At 38.4% G+C, this 17,985-nt stretch overlaps 1 protein-coding gene across 3 annotated transcripts in view; it reads left to right on the forward strand.

Annotated features, from left to right (window-relative positions):
• The window catches only part of PDSS2 (decaprenyl diphosphate synthase subunit 2), a 145,179-nt gene that overhangs the window by 47,425 nt on the left and 79,769 nt on the right, over positions 1-17,985 (forward strand). For all 3 annotated transcript variants that reach the window (XM_034765934.1, XM_034765935.1, XM_034765936.1), the window contains exon 2: positions 7,800-7,934. In XM_034765934.1, the coding sequence (XP_034621825.1) occupies positions 7,800-7,934 (135 nt within the window). The remainder of the gene's footprint in view (positions 1-7,799; positions 7,935-17,985) is intronic.

Below are 17,985 nucleotides of genomic sequence, written 5' to 3' on the forward strand. Positions count from 1 at the left end.
TCCCCCACCTTCCTTCCCTCCAATAAATTTTTTTCTTATCTTGTCTCTAAGTGAGTTTCTGCTTTTCCATCAGTAACAGGCCTGGACCGTAACTTGTTATATTCCTTTTTTCCCCATGTCAACATAATCTGAATTTTCTATTCAGCATAAGTTTGTTTGTTTGTTTTTGTTTTTCAGTTGATATCTTTTTCTTGTAAGAGAACTGAACAAGAGACAGACTAAGGTGAAGAGGTCCATTTAAATATTTTGTTAGGCAGATAGACTAGCATAAAATAGATTTACTTCTTCATCAAATTAATCTTGATTTACAAAAATTCTTGTTTGGATTGCTTATTTTATGTGTCCATAGCTGTGGCAGTATGCCCAGAAGTTCAGTTACACTGCAGTGTTCTGAGCTTGCCAACAGGGGGAACTGGTAAGCTGCCAAAACAAACAAACAAAACAATCCCCCACCGCACCCCCAAGAATCATCTAGATTGGAATAGTGGGTACAGACTTAAGGAAAATTTAGAACTATTGTGAAGACTAATTTTATGTATTCCTTTCATGTACTGAAACTAGTTTGCTGAACTAGAAAAAACGGAGAAAGGAATGGGTAAGGCTCTCTCATGATGATTGACAAGCTATATACTACTGTCCAATAGATTTTTGTTGTAAAGTTTGCTCTAGCTTTGTTGAGCCACTGTGTAGGGAGCAGAGCTTCCTTTTTCTTCCAGAATGAAGCAGATGAGATTCAGGTGGCCAAGTATCTAGTCAATCTTTGAAATCCAAATGTAATAAGCTTTTTTTTTTTTTAGTCTTTAACATAGACAAGGTCTTTTGGGGTGTATGAAGAACTTAAGTTAATAGATAATAAAGTTCTAAGTATTTGTTAAATATGTAGTAGGCAGGTGAAAATAAGTGACTTTACATTACATTACATTTTTAGCATACTGTGCTTTATTTAAATGTGATCACTTGAGCAAATTCATATAAATATTTTGTGTTGCATATTGGTTTGTTATTTCTAGCAAGTCGTCATTGAAGCAGATTGGAAACTAGCCATGAGGATAGCAGAACTCTCACATTTGTAGCATTGACAGATAACCATGCTGTGCAGATAGATAATGGCTACCTCTAGGTTTAGAAATGGCAATTGTAATTAATGTTAAAAAATACTTTTTGAAATATAATTACGGTTACAAGTATATTGTATACCCTGTTAACCTCTGTGACTTGGGTTGAGCAAAATGGGTGGAGTCTTTCCCTGTATGTCAAATTTAACAGCATTTGCTCTTTGGGGCAAGGACTTTTTGTTCTGTATTTCTGCAGTGCCTTGCGCAGTGGGGTCCTGGTCCATAACTAGGGCTCCTAGGTGCTATGGCATTACAAATAATAAACAGTAATTTGCAGTATCACACAATATGTATGTACAGTGTGGGCCAGCTGTATTTTTATGGGAACCACATCTATGTGGCTTTCTTAATATTATTCCTAAATTTACTTACCATCTTTGTTGATTTTCTTGATTTTGCTTATATAACACTTTTCCAGATACTTCTTAAATCTTCCTTATTCTCACTTCTGCTGTTCCCCTGATTTGTTAATTTCCCAGTTGCTTACACACTTTCTTTAGGCTTCCCATTATCCAGTCAGCATCATGATATCTCATCCTTGTCCACTCATCTGCTTGTTGAACCAGCTTATTCCCATTATTTCTTCTATTCTCCATTTTAATTCTTATTATGATATACTGTAGAACGCAAAAGACTGGTAATAAAATTACTTTTTTGTCATCTCACAATCAACTCCATTGCAGATATTCCAAATTTTGTTCTGTTGCGCAACTTTGATTAACTAATAGGACTAATGCTAAAAATATTAAATATTCATTGCTTGCAACTAGGCAGTGGGTTGTGTTTTTGGACAAAACATGTCAATTATGAGTGGAGTTAAACCATTGAAAATTATAGGAGATTAATTTCCAAACTCCATTTTTAAAGCAAAGTCTGTTGAAATGGGCACTACAAGTTGAGAAATGCACAAAACATTAAGTGAAATGCTCATGTTTGCTTGATTTATTCTCTGTAACAGACGGAGTGTGGTAGTAGGAGGTGTAATTTGCAGCACATTAGCTATTAGCCAGTGTCACTGCTTGAGTGGGTGGTGTGAGTCTCTTGTGTCTGTGTAGCGTAATATGCATGTTTCAGAGCTAGACTCTTCTCCCCTGTGCATCAACATTGTTCACTCAAAAAAAGAGAGTTCTGTGTTTAAACCTGTGAATCTGACAGTTTTCAAATGGCTTATTTTGTCATATGCATAAAATCTAGCGTAGATGCTTTTCTTCCAGCCTTTTTAATGTTTTGTAAAAGCTGGATTGTTGTAGATTTAGTCAGACATACTCATCTATCTTTTTTATTTTCCCCTGAGGGTGTAGTGTATAATTCCAATCTGCCTAGTCTATAATTTACAGCAAGCAAAATTTACTAATGTCTTTTCTTGGCTACTCTATGCTCACACTTGTGATGTTATTCTGCAGAGGTTTTCCAAAAGATTCCAAGCTTGACACTACTTGCATATGTGCCCAATTTCACTTGGGTTGCTTTCAGTTCACTTTTTCCCCCTAGAGGAACCTGTCTTCTGCCACATACCCATCAAAACTAATTGCACCATCTGGAAGACTTCTGTGTAGCTGTTACTTGGGCAGAATATCTCTTGGGAATTTAAATCAGGTAGAGTGTGAATGTGACCCCTGAAGCCATGTTAAATAGATGCTGTAGTTTCTAGTTTCTAAAGAATGGTCACCTTAGGCTTTTTTTTATTTGTCTAATGCAATTTGCTTTAGTATGGATATGATACATGTCAGCAACATAATTTGTCATTTCTGTAAATGGAATTGGACTTTGAATAGTAATTTGCTCATAAATCTATATGTATGTGTAAGGTGTCCTGTCTAAAATTGTATTTTACTTGTATAATTATGTGATAGCCATACCACATATTTAGTCATTATACCTGTACAGTTCTTCCTCTTCTACACCTTTGAGCACCTTGCCCTGCACTTGGTGAACAATTTGTTTTTACTAGTAACATTCTAAACCTCTGAACTTTCAAACAGTTGGATTTTTTTTATTAATAGTAATAATAGGCTATTTTTCATTCCCTTCCCTCCCCTAGTATGGATCAGGTAAAAGCAGAAATTTAAAACTTCACTTGTTCTCTACTTGCCATATCCATTCCTAAACCAGCAACTGATTTAAGTGCCTATACCTTGTGGCTCAGCAGGTATGTGTCCCATGGGAAAGCTGGGTCCCTTGCTTTTTAATGGTATGATATAATACAATTTGTTTCTAGCCCGGCCAAATCATGAGATACTGGGCTTCCAAATATCTAAAAATAATCTGAAGAAACATTTTTATATGTTTAAAATTATTAGTACTAATTTTTCTGTACATGAGAACTAAGGCAACTTGGTGTTATGGACAAAGGAATAGGAAGAAATAGTACCAGTAACTCTTTTTGAGCTACTTTTCTGTAACATGCATCATAAACAAAATGCATGAATGGTGTGAGGAAGTATCAAGATTTTATTTGCACATAGTTGGATGACCTGCATCTCTCTTGTGCTTAACCACGCATGAGTAATGTGGTGAATTTAAACTGAAGCCAGAAAACTGTTTATACCACCACACACCATCATGTATTCTGTACACAGGGTGTATATGCTGTATATAGTCAGAATATATGTATTTTTCTAACTTTTGCTGGACTATTATAGGATTTACATGTGGCTCAAACTTTGGAAATCTACACAATGTTAATTGTTTATCATCAGTACTTTCTTGGCATGAGGAAAACTGTGTGGTTTTCCATCTAAATTTTTGGAATATTGTAAGCAGATTTTTACTTATTCATTTGAGTAGTGAGAATAAAGGTACAAAAACTGTAAATTCACTGAGTGCTGAAAACAATGTTTTCCCTTTAAAATCCTTCATTAGGTATATATTTTCAGTAAAAGGAAACCTTTGATACAGTGAACAGTTTTGTTAAATTGTGTTAACCTTCCATCCTTTGTGCATGATTCCTAAAATAATCCATATGCTGTCTTTCATGCAAACTTGCTTCTAAGCACTTAGTATCCACATGGCAAAAAACTATAAAGTTAAGTAACCTGCAGTATATATGTTCTAAATGCCTTTCCTTGTTGGATGTTGAAATGTATAAAGACTATGTCCCTCTTCCTACCACAGTCTTCATTTGTATAGAGGGAGGGACTTGTCTGTATTTCAGCACCACTTATATTCAGACCCAGAGGGTGCTCAACACTACCAACAGCTTACCTAGTGTCTTGATTTCTAGCCATAAATAAGGTAGTATAAGAAGGAACGTGTGAAGGAACATCAGAAAATATGTGGATTACTTTCCCAAGAAAGTTTATCTTGGATATAGCATCTGGTTTTCATTGATGTCTTACTAGTTTTTACCCACTTTTAAAATTGGATTATCCAAGGCTGATGAGTGAGAGCTAGTAGCTTGCTCAATGTACCATGGTAAGTAAGTATTCACATTAGGACTCAGAACTCTCCCTACTTCCAGTTTTTTTCTTTAAGCACTGGATCACAAAGCTTCCTAGTTAAGAGCATATGAAATTATTCAATAAGTGTACTCTTATTTTTGCAATGGTGAAGTAGTTCATGATCTGACCTTGTGCATTATTCTGTGCTTGAATACTAAATCCCAGGCTGAATTTTTTTTTTTTTTTTGTTGTTGTTGTTGTTGTTGCTATAATCCTAATGTTACTCCATGCTCTCATAGTTATCAAGCAACACTCAAATCTGTTGATTAAAAGTTTGCTAGCTAGGTACTTAGGCACTGCCACAGCATTAATTGCCATTTACATTTTAACACCCAATTTAAGAGGTACAAGTGGTTTTTAACTGCATGGCACCAAATTGGCTTTTAGGAATGGCAGCCAGTGGCACTGCTGTAGGCTAAATTTTTAGCATCAGCTGTAAATATTTGTTGTATATTTTCAGGAGCCACCTGAGGTAAGCGACGCCCCCTCACACAGCACAACCACCTGCCCCAGCCCAGAGCCCGACCCAGACCCCTCACTCCCTCCTGCACCCAGAGACCACACCCCCTGCTGCACCCCAGGCTCAGCCCAGAGCCCCCTCTCACACTCCGAACCCCTCAGCCCCATCCCACAGCCTGCACCCCCTCCTGCACCCCAACTGCCTGCCCCAGCCCAGAGCCCGCTCCACGCACCCAAACTCCCTCCCAGAGCCCGACCGCTCTCCCCCTCCCACACTCAAACCCCCTCCCAGAGCCTGCACCCCTTCCCGCCCCCCAACGCCTTGCCCCAGGCTGGTGAATGTGAGTGATGGAGGGAGGGAAGGGGGCTGGAGTGAGCGGAGGTGGGGCCTTAGAGAAGGGGCATGGAAGGGGCGTGGACATGGGGTAAGTTTGGGGCGGGGCAATGGTGTTTGGGTTTGTGTGATTAGACAGTTGGCAACTCTACTTGCTACCCATGACCTCAGAATATATTTTGGGCACCAGCTGCTCTTCCCTCAATGATGACTGTAAAGTGAATCCACCTGTCTAGTGGAAAAAGGCTGGCAAATGAGATGTTAGCTAGGATGTCAGAACATCAATTCTTAGCTCTCTCTACCAAACTAAGATGACATCAGTGTTTCCATTGAAGAAATCTGCAGGAGTACAACTTGGAATTCTGTACACACATTTTCAGAATATTGTTTTCTTAACAGGCTCATCTGATGCTTATTTTGCGAGGGCGGATCTGCAATTCTTGTTTTAGAATGCTACTGCTCACCTTCCTGGGGGCTTGTGGTATTTGCTAGACTCGCAAAAATGTGAGTTTGCTTGAAAAAGAAATGGTTACTTGCCAAAAGAACAGACGTTCTTTGTGGACATTGCCACTGTATATTTGTACTTCATGCCCACCTTTCCTCAGAGGTTTTTGGAACTCCAACCATTCAGTGCTGTGAGAGGGTGCTCAGACTGCTCCAACAGGCACCACTTTCTCTAGGTCAGTGGCATGCAGGGGGAGGCACATGCCACAAGTGTGAATATAGAGGCAACTCTTGAAGAGCCAAACTTGATCTCCTTCACCTCTTTATTCAGCTGACTCTCATTCCCCGGACTCTTCCTTCCTGCTTTATTCCTACCCTATATACAAGTAGCATGTTGACTGGCTCTTCTTGACTTTCCAAATTATAATCTGTTCTGTTTTTCTCTTCTCCTTCCCCTCCAACAGACTAATTTTTATTTTATTTTTTTTTACTATAAGATGGTTATAACATGTCTGAAAAGCTGCTGAATGAGTTCCATCACTCTGCTATCCTGTTTTAACTCATCTTATTATGGCAAGGTTTTTCACGTGTCAGAACAATCGAGATTTGTGGATTGCATGTACTGCAACGTTAGTTAATGTTTGTAAAGCACTTCGTAAATGTAAACCACTATAGAAGCAGTAAGTATTATCGAGACATAATGGAATGAATCAAGGATGCAGTGGCAGCCTTCAGTGTGAACATCATTGTCTGTCACTGAGTCTAACATGTAAATGGTGAATTTTTGTATTTATAGAACTGTCAATTTCAAATACTGTCCTAAAGATACTCTAGTTTGTCTTGGATTGTAAAATGGTGGAAATGTTTTGTAATATTCAACTATGAAGTATTCTGAGATTAAGTAACATATGTTAGATTTTCTTACACCTAAATACCACCTAGCTAAAAGATACCATAGATTTTCCTGGAGCACTGTTGTTATAAAGACAGATATGATCTAATTTCTTCCAGAGATCAAGCCAGAGAATTATAGCCAGGAATAATATGGATACAACCTGTCTAGTAACCTACCATATTGTAAAATGAGCCATATAAAAACTAAGGTTATGATAATATCAAAGAGCACGTAATCAAGTTCGCTGGAAGTTGGATTACTGCATAACACTTTTGTGGTATATAAAATCCTTTTACCCTAAAATTTTAGCCTTTGGAGAGTAGGACTAGGAGGCAGAGATTCCAGAAATTTTGGGTCCAGAAGGAGAGCAAAGCTTGTTTTTAAGCAAACTCATTTTTGAGCTACCACCTTCTACGCGGTAATTAAGAATTGTTTATGGCAGAAACCGTGAGAGAGAACTGAATTTAAAGATAAAGCATTTGGAGCTGTTCTTCTGTTTGTTCAAACTGTTAATCTTTCTCCAGTGAATTTAACTCTCTCACTTTTATGGAAATTTTCATGTCTGCTGTTGTCTATGGTTTTACTAAGTTTGTTCCTAAATGCAGTTAATCTTGTTGTATGTTCTGATATAACTGGTCTGCTGTAAAAAATATATATATATATATTTCAGTAGATTATAGATTTGGGTTGTACCCATCTTACATCTTTGTGGCTGCTTTTGTTTTTTATACTTGATAAAAAATATTTCGTACTATTACTGTTGTACTGTATAACCATCAAATTATCTAAAAATATTCCTGGTGACAACTTTACAGAAGTGCTGGGCATACACTTCTCCTAGGAAATAGAAATGGGAATTCCAGATTGAAGTATTGTGTTTATTTGTAGTAGTAACATTTCACCATAAATTATGGAGTAAAGATGACAGAAGATCTTGATTGAGAACTGCAGTTTCCTTCACTCACTGATATGAATAGTAGAGACTTTAGATGAAATGATGATGTCACTCTGGAGGCTGAGTCTTTCTAGTTGGATTTTGTGTGAACAGGTAAAATGATTTTATGAAAAATCCTGATTATTTTTTTCCAACCCTCCCCTCCTTCTTTTGGCAGAGGGCTTGTGTATGATAGCCGGAATAACCTACAGATGCGAGGTTTGGTCGTATTGCTTATTTCCAAAGCAGCTGGTCCCAGGAACACAGCAGAGCTTCCTTTCCAGCATGACATGGTCAGCGGGATTTATTCCAGGTATGGTGCAACCTCTTACAGCAAAAACCACTGACATATGTTTATTGGACAGGTGACTTCCATTACATCTTAATGGCTAGTCTGAAGGCCACTTGGGGAAAGTCAACATTGATTTATGTAATTATAAAACTTAAAAATCCCCTCTTAAAATACCAAATGTGTGTGTGGTTTTTATATATAAAGTGATGGCCTCCCTTTCCCCAACCCTTTGTATGTTGCTTTTCATCTTCATTGTAAGTTGTCCAGGGTGGGGACTGTCTACCTACCTCTGTTTGTACAGCTCCTAGCATAACAGGGCCCTCATCCTGATAGGGGTTTCTGGGACCTTCCATGATGATAGGATTTTTATGAGAACAGTGTCCTATGCTCTGTCCTGGCTGTTTTGCAGTTAGCTATCTCTGGATCTGTGCTGAAATCATAAGTGATGTTAGAACTGGTAGAAAAAAATTTGAAATTTTGACAAATTTTTATTGAAATTTTATTTGAACTTTGTTGGAATCTCCCCCTCCCCCCAAATGTTTTCTTCACTATCTTTGAAATTTAATTTAATTTGTGACCAGCTCTGATACTGATAGACCAAAAACATGCAAATGCACAGAGGCATGTTTATGACTGGATCTACTTAGAAATAGTGATTAAAGTTCCCTTGTATGCTTTGATCTGCTCCACTTTGGAACAGGAGTACATTAGTGTGCACTAGGGAAAATTGAGTGAGTGGAAACAGAGTCCGTATGGACAGCTAGTGCACAGTACATTTATACCCCAGCTTGTTGCACACTGTTAGTCTAGATCAGTGTTTGTCAACTGGGGGGAGTCACGGGAGAGGTTTGGGGAGGTTGCAAGCAGGGCTGGCCTTAAGGGGTATGAAGCAGGACAATGCCTGGGGCCCACGCCATAGAGGGCCCAGTGAAGCTAATTTACATGTTTCAGCCCCAAATTTAAGGTAGGGGTGCAATTTTTTCTGGGGGGGGTCCAGGGTTTTTTTTATAAATTCAAAGGGAGTTGCCAGCAGAAAAAGGTTGAGAAACACAGGTCTAGACAAGCCCTAAGAAACATCCAAAAATAGATATTGTTACAGAAAGGCTGTGTTGTCACCTTAGCTGGTTAGTCCCATTCTTGTTTGTTTTTTCACATAATGTCCACTTAAGCTGTGCACCTCTTTTCTATACGTATACAAATGATGCAGTATGATACCATAATTCTAATTAATTATAGTATAGGACAGGGATCGGCAACCTTTGGCACAAGGCTCGCCAGGGTAAGCACCCTGGCGGGCCAGGCCGGTTTGTTTACCTGCCGTGTCTGCAGGTTTGGCTGATTGCGGCTCCTACTGGCCAAAGGGGGCTGCAGGAAGCGGCACGGGCTGCGTGCCAAAGGTTACCAATCCCTGGTATAGAAGGTATTGTCGTTTGGTTTGTAAATGATTACAGAAAAGCTTATCTTAAAAATGCTTAAGACAGGGGAGAGGAAAACCGTATATAGTCTTGAATGTGGTCATTTTGGGAATGGAGATACATTTTAAGTATTTAAAGCTGTAATTAGACAAGTGACTAGTAGAAGCATTTAAAACACTGAATTAATAATGGGCCAACTGGTGCAGCTCCGTGGACATCAGTGAAGCTATGAGAATTTAAGATAGTTGAAGATCTAGTCCAATAATCTAAGTGTAAAAGGAAGATACAACCATAATATCTGGAATAAGTCAGACACTCAGAAGATGAAAGACCTTTAAATGCTCCTACACAGAACATTAGGGTTCATTACTGGCTGCAAAAGTGATAACAATGGAAATGTGTTAAATTTAAATCTTCTATGATGCTTCAGATCTATAGCAAGGTGAAATATGGGCGCAATAATGCATTCTAGTAATAATGCTGAGGCGCTGTATATTTTGTACTATGTATGGGCCAGATACTGCTCCCATTGAAGTCAATGTGGGTTTTGCCATTGGTTTTTAAATGGAAGTAGGTTTGGGTCCTCTGTAGTTTTTGTGAGCTTGTGTAACCCTTTGTGGCTCTCCAAGGACACATTGTATATGGAACTCGTGCCCAATCTCAATTTTTCTCAGTTAAACAGATAAAATAAAAAGGACAAAATGCTTATAAAATCAAGGTCTAAAAGCCATTTGCAATTCCTTTATGTATTACAAATGATATTTTACAAAGACTAGTTTCCTGAATAGGAACCAAGGGACATCATTTTCCAGCAGTGTAGTTTTCTCTCAGATCTTGGTAAGGACACAGTCACTATTCTGTCATGATGCTGGTATGTGTGTGGAAGTTAGAGGTGCATATTGAAGGCAGAATACACCCCTTGATGCTATGAAACAAAGAAACTTTATTTTACTTTTTATTTGATATATTTTTAATACTTTTCAGGCTATGGAGAATACTTGTTGGAAATATATTCTTTCAGGTTATTTTCAACTGTCCTGTAAATTATACAGTTTTTTTTGTTGCCGTACTATGTAATTACTTCATCTATGTACATATGAAAAATGCTGGAAATATTATTTCTGGCACTGTAAAGAGCATCTTCATTGCCTGATACTTGAATGCCGTGGATGGACATTATGTTGTGGGCTTTTAGCTACTGGATATGGCTCACTTGATCTTCAAGCAGTTGGTAGTGATTAATTGCTTTCCTGAAGTCCTACCATAAACTAAATTGTTCCAGTACTAGTCAGAGAGTATACCAGCCCAATGTTTCTTTCTCATGTTTGTTTTGGAATCCATGTCTGTGTTCTCTTTAAATCTCTGTCCCTACAGTGGTAGCCCTTAACTATCAGCCTGACATATTTGGTAGCCAGTATGTTGAAAATATAATTTGGGAAGAGAAGAAGAAAGGGGATATATAGTAGAATATGCTTTACCCATTTAATTCAGAAAAGGATAAGTCAATTGCACTTTATATTTTGGAATGAGGTTTAATTATCATGAATTTTTCATCCTCCATGTTCTTGAGTAAAATAAAGTGCAAATAAGCAGTATGTATAATCTTAAATAAAATAGAATGTCACTGAGTAGTAGAATTAGATTAGGCCACTACTTATTTGTCTTCCTCTTCCTATCTCCAAATTAGTCAGTGTGTGGGACAAACGATGTAAATATAAATATGGGGCACCTATTTATTTTTGGTGCATTTTTATTTTTTTTGTGTGTAAGCAAAGCTTTAGTTGGGGTTATGTAATTGTAAAAAAACATCAAACTTGATTTTAGTTGCAGCAAAGAGTCTCCTTCCCCTCCAGTTCCCATATATAGCACATGTATATTACTACCCCATACATAAAAAATGTAAATAAAGTGTATTAGCACATGGCTTTTCTTTTTGTTGCATTTTGCCTCCTGTTATCCTTGCTGTTCCTGCCATTTTTTCTTTTTCTCTTATTAGCTTTTCCCTCCTTCCACATAATATGAGTAATTCTGCTTATGGAGAGCCCACACTACTTGTTATATTGTATAAAATCCAGAGAGGTGAGAGGCATAGTTCTGTAGTTCGAAATAAGGAAGTGGTGGATGCCCAAACTTTATGATAGACTGCTGCTGCTAATGTACACATAAAATTACCTACGCATTTTTTATCAAAAACAAGTGTAGAATCCTTATACTTGCAAGAAGCAAATTCATTTCTTCTTGTCCGAATTCACCAGGGATGGAAATCTATAGTTGATTAGATTCAGACTGACCTGCAGTTACAGAGAGGAAATGGCCAAGGGCTGCAATCTAGGAGTCTGAAGCTGCATTTGTTCCCTCCTCGCTTCCTAGCCCAATGAAATAAAGCACAGTAGAAATAAACAGAACATGTTGGGTGGAAGTGAAGAGAAATAAAAATACTGGAAACAAGAAATAAGGGTGTGTGTGTGTGTGTGTGTGTGTGTGTGTGTGTGTGTGTGTGTGTAGAAGTTCAGCGTGAACTCTAAAAGGCAGTGTGTTATCAGCAAATGGATAAGCTTGTTACCACAGCATAAGGACAAGAATGGGTCTCAGCTGCAGACATTGCAGAGATTTATCTTATTAATGGGACTGCTAATTGGTGTTTGACTTCTAATTATAGTAACAATAGACCTTAACAATCAATCCTCACCTCTACTGGTGCACATTAAGTCTCTTCATCATAAAAGTGATTTTCGTGGGGACTTATTGTTCTTATCCATATCATCAGCATAGGTACAGTATCCTAAGTAGTGTGTGCTTTGAGGATCAACTAATTAAGAAGTGCAGAAAATGTGTAATTCTAAAATATTCAGCACCTAAGAACGTATTAAGTAGGACGGTATTCTTGACAAGATTGTTTGGTTGAAACATAAAGGAAAACATGATGAGCATGAAATCTGTCCTAATTCTTTAAGGAATTTACAGTTTTGTTTTCCATACCTTAATAAAAATTGAGGAAAATCTACTAAGAGGTGGTTTAAGTGAGTATTTAAAATTATTTTATTTAGCTTTTGATCTCCAGGATTAATCCTTTGAGATGCTTCATGTAATTTACAAGAGGAGTCACAGGAGATGAAAAGCACATCCAACTTGATTACATATTCCTACTGATCATCTTCCACCCGCAACAATAAAAATCAACTCTAAATACAAATCTAACAACATTACTAATTCATTACAACCATTTCTTCATTAGCTTTTGATTGTTTTCAACATGTGCAGTATTCACAAATACAGCAATTATATGTTGAATAAGTGAAAGGAATACAATGCAGAGTACATCAGAAATCATTGCAGTAAAGATTACGAAGGACTATTGTAAGAACATAAAATAAAATCACTTCTACAACACAGGAGTGTTTAGTGCTAGAAAACTGGATATGCAAAGAGCTGCCAGCCTATCTAGAACAGAGTTAAGTTTGTTAAATATCATAACAGTTTAACGCTCTTAGGGCTTTTCTGTGACTCCTTAATGGTGGAGTTTGCCATAGAATCCACCCCTTTCTGCAGCATTCTGATCCAGAATCTAAGTTTTACGGTTGTGAAGAAAACCTTCCACGTACAAACCAACACAGTGGTGTAAATACCAGAAACAATAACTTTGGAAGGTAAGACCTGTTTGTCCCTGGGATCAGTGGGGTGCTCACTCTGAAAACTTGTCAACGTTGTTAACTATTTCACTGCTGATGATTTAAGCAGAAACATGCAGATAGTGTTCATGTTCTGCAGTCCCAGAATCTCTCCTGTTCTTTCCCATAAGCTAGAAATACCAGCTGTCCTCAGCAGCTAAAACCCCCAATTTCTCCCTGACAAATTCTACAGGTGATGCATTTTCAGTACAGATTTCTGAAGTACATTGAAAATTACAGGAATAAAAATGATAGAAAATTAAATATTACAATAGTACTGTTTGTATTTTCTTATTTGATTTCAGTCAAAAACTTTGATTTAATTTAAATGATGTTATCCTAGAATTTCCAGTCTGTCGCTCTGCAGTGAGGCAGAAAGCTTGTGGAGTATACTGGTCCCTCCCCATAATTTGGATAGAGATGGAATATATTTATATTTAATTTTTAACAGTTTATTTCTGGGCTGTGTACTAGTTGTTTAATGCCACGGATGGGGCTAGCTACTAATGCGGGATGTCTTCATAGTTCACATTAAGCTTTGCTCATTATAGTTCTATGCCAAATCTATTTATTTAGAAGTGCTGTGGTTTTGTAGGGTCTGTTATGGGGCAGCTGCCTCCCAAGCACCCCTGCATGGCTTGGGCTGGCTCTGCAGTGGTCCTGCCTCAGTTACTCCTCACAGATTCTAAAAAAACAAAAAAACCTACAGCCAAGTTTGGGTGTTCCACTGATTTGGCCCTTTGGCTAAGTAATTTAAGAAAAGTCCAACTTTTCTTGTGTGTCCAAAGAGACAAATGCAAAAACAGAGTGGTGGCTCACCAAAACGGAGCCATAAACTCCCACGGCTGCCTTCCTGGAGTCCTAGAAAGGACGTTCTCTCTGAGGGAAGGGGAGAAAGAGAGACGCCATCTCTGCCTGTGACGAGGCCCTTTTATGGGGGGAAAAAAGAGGCCTAATTAAGCCACATGACCTGCAAATCATGTGACTTTACAGCGTCTCATCACCTGGTGGTGATCTAAGTTTATCCCAGGTGTGGCTGGGCCCATCTCACATTTAAAGGGGCCAGCCACCTTGTGACAGGGCCTGGTTGAATTCCTAATGAAATTAATTCACTTCAAAGGTGTAGGGTAATAAGGTATCAAAATAATTTTGAATTTTTAAAATCCGGTTGTGGGCAATGATAGCCATGTCATAAATAGTAGAGCGATGAATATTTTTATCATGGAACTTCAACCACCTACTTGCTCTCCGCTTACTAATCAGTTTCTCCTGGGAGTTATTCTAACATTCTAAGCAGCTGGGTTTTTTGCATCTGCTCCCCAAAACAATTACACCCGAACAACGCTCAGAACAAGCAAGAGTCAATCCTGCAGCAGTAACAACTTTCCATGCATAAAATGTTACAGGTTTAAAGTCTATTCTCTTTTGCTGCTGAAATAAGTTCACGCCATTGGGAAGGGTAGATCTCAGGCTTCTAAGAGGAACCTGGCACTTGCTTCTAGCCCTGGAACATCACAAGTAAAGGGACTTAAAGTTGTGGCATTTTTATGTACAAACATGACTTTGGATCACTCTTGCAGGTTATTGTGGCTCCCTCTGAAGCTTGTGCTTGGACTTGTGGTAACTAAAACACCTGGCTCTACAGGTGAAGGGATAAAAAACACAACAAACCATTTTTTTAAGAAACTACAATATTTCGGAAATAGTTTTTCTGTAACGCATGTATATGACAGAATACATGCTGGGGGGTGATCTGAAGGTTTTATTGACACTTGTTTGTGAGGACCTGTGTAACTTGGTTGTGACTTCTCCCCTTAAAAGTACTGTACCCTTTCCAAATTCCATGATAAAAAAAAGTTTGACATCCCACTGCTATAGGTTCTTATATATGTATGTGTGACTCAATTCCTTTCACTCACTAATGGCAGCAGTATAATAATTCCATTGGATGCAATTGAGTGCGTTTGGTTCTAAAAAATAGTTGTTAAATATTCTGCCATTTGATCAATGAGATTTGGTTGGTTCTCAAACTAGGGTCACCGCTTGTTCAGGGAAAGCCCCTGGTGGGCTGCAGGAATGGGGGCAAGTAGCAGCAAGTAAACAAACCGCCCTAGTTTGAGAACCACTGCTTTAGAATATAAATTATATTTTGATTTGGACACAGCAAATTTTATAATTCCTTCAAGTAATTTTCCGGTTGTACTTTCTTCTTTTGATACACTCAGTTCTGTTCACACATTTAATTTTATCTGTATGTCTTGCTCCTTTCAGTTTGGTAAATAAAAGATTTATTCTCTTAACAGGTCTACTCATTTGGGAGGTGTCCTTTCTTAATAGGCTTCAGTTGTATAAAATAGTTCAGTGTATTTAACGTGTCATTAATACTGAATCCGTTAACATTAAGGTTACTGCACCTTAACTTCCAGCTACATTGAATACAATTATATACCAACTCCTTAGAGACAATGTTTCAGGGAAACACTTGGACTGCTAAGCAGTCACTGAGAGGTTTGCTGGTGTCTGTACATAATTGACACTACACAGTAATTGGAATCTGTATTACCCCAGTGCGATTTCTCTCACACAATCATTGCAAATAATATTTGAACTGCATTTCAAAGGCTTGAGGCCTGAGAATCAACCAATACAGAGAGAAGAAATATAGCCATAAAATTACTTGATCTTATCTTATTAGTAGTCTCCGTCTTCTTTCAATAAGTTATAAGTGAGATCTTGTACAGTTCTGAGGCATTATATCTTAATTTAGGGATTTAAAATATTTTCAATAGTAAACATACATTTGAGATTCAGAATGTTTGGTAGCCATTGTGGTACATTTATCATGAGAGAGATGTTAAATAAGATTTCATGATTGTGTTGTTCATTGGGGACTTAAAGGTTCTGAACTTAAGAAGGGAGCAAATTTAGATTAATTCTGGTTGGACAGAAGCCTTAATTGGTAAATAGTCATCCAGTAAGTAGTCTATGGCTGGCATCCACTGTAGTTCTGAGGGAGGAGTCTTAGGGCTTGTCTATACTTACCGCGCTGGTTCGGCGGCAGGCAATCGAACTCAGAAGTGCTCCCTGTCGACTCCGGTAATCCTGCTCGCCGTGAGGAGTACGCGGAGTCGACGGGGGAGCCTGCCTGCCGGGTCTGGACGGCGGTAAGTTCGAACTAAGGTACGTCTACTTCAGCTATGTTATTCACGTAGCTGAAGTTGCGTACCTTAGTTCGATTTGGGGGTTTAGTGTAGACCAAGCCTTAGTAATTGCCAAAACTGAACTCCTGATTCTTTTCTCCCAAAGCCCACCCTCCTGCCTATCACCTAATCCTTTAATCTTTGCTTCGTGTTTGCCTTTCCTTTTGACCCACACATTTAGGTCATGTCTGAATCGTATTGCTTTTTCCTGCATAATATCTCCAACATCTGACCTTTCTCTGCCCACACTGCCAAAACTCTTTTCCAGCCTTGTTCCTCTCTGCAAATACCACCCTCCCTTCTCCTTCTCTTGGTTTTACAAAGTATCAATTAACTGTCACTCAAATCAGATAGGGAGGTATGTCTGTCAGGTTGAGGAGGTTGTTGCGATTGCAGCTGTGGGAGGGCACAGGTGTATTTGGATGTTGAAGTAATTATGTCAGTCTGCATGGCATAGGTAAATCTGGACTTATGAGTAAGTGAACACTGAGCAGGTTTCCTATGATTAGCAAATAAGATTTTTCATGGTGCATTTAAACTGCTCATTTCACAGGATGACAACTTCAGGTGATTTGGAGGAAGGATTAGATTCCCCACAGCGGGGATATAATAAATGGGGGTGAGGTTAGTTAACTCCCCTGACTCCACAGAGATTGGGAGTTGGAATAATAAATTGAGCATCAGCCCCCTCCCCTGCTTCAGTGCAGAAAGTGGTTGGATTTTCAGAGAATCTCAAGCTCTCATGTGAGGGCTCAGTGGTTGCTCTGTGCAGTTGTCTGCATAGAACAGTAGCCTTGTTTAGGCATTGGAATGAGAAAATGCTTGACATTGGAATATCAAAAGGGAGAAGGCTGGTAACAGCTTGGGAGGGGTGCTAATTTATATTATCCCTTTTACTGCTCCTAGGTCATGTGTCCTTAGGAAAGATCTTGCTTGAAATTAAAGATTTCATAAGTATATGGCCCCTGGGCCAAATATTTCTTCTTGTTGGCTTCCTGCCACTACCAATAAGGAATTAAACTCCACTCACTGTCTGAATTGTTTAGAAAGCTGTTTTAAAACAAAACAGTTATCACAGTCCCCTATAATGTGGGTTTTGCTCTCTGCCTTCACCTTTAACTTAGTCCAATCCCCTGTGTACATTATAACAGAGTCAGGAGAGTTGGTTTTGTTTAATACTGGATGTACCTGTTTGCACAAATGTCAATTTGGCAGATGGGGAAGGAGCGGAGGACACAGTTGTGCCAATAACAAAAAATAAATTGATGACCTGCATTAGACTGAACCTGATAATGCAGTTGGTATAAAGCAGGTTACAACTTCCAGGCAGTGGAAACACTGTTCTTGTTGTCATGCTGGCACAAGCAATGGGCAAAACCCCTGTCCCTGTCCTAAAGGGTTTTAAAATCTACAATTTCTTAGTGGTATGATTTGTATTTTGTAGACTCATTAAAAGACTTCAATATATGAGTTATCAACACTGCCTGCCACTCTGAATTTGGGGGTTTGGCTTCACGTTTTTAACCAGTATGAAGTGCATTGTCATTTGTCTTGACACAACATTGAGATGTTTGCCACTGAGAAATATATAACTATCTTCACACCCCCGCAGCTCTTAAACAAATGTAAAATCAAGAGAACAAATGTCCCCAAGTATTGTTTTCCAGTTGGACATGCATATATATAACTGGGTAAATAGTGTTTTAAATGCCTTAATATGGGTGTACCTAAGAGATGCCATTCCAGTCTTTTCAGTAAATGTGTTTTTAACCTTCCATGAAATATTTAG

Source organism: Trachemys scripta, chromosome 3 (assembly GCF_013100865.1).
Source record: "Trachemys scripta elegans isolate TJP31775 chromosome 3, CAS_Tse_1.0, whole genome shotgun sequence".
Lineage (NCBI taxonomy): Eukaryota > Metazoa > Chordata > Testudines > Emydidae > Trachemys > Trachemys scripta.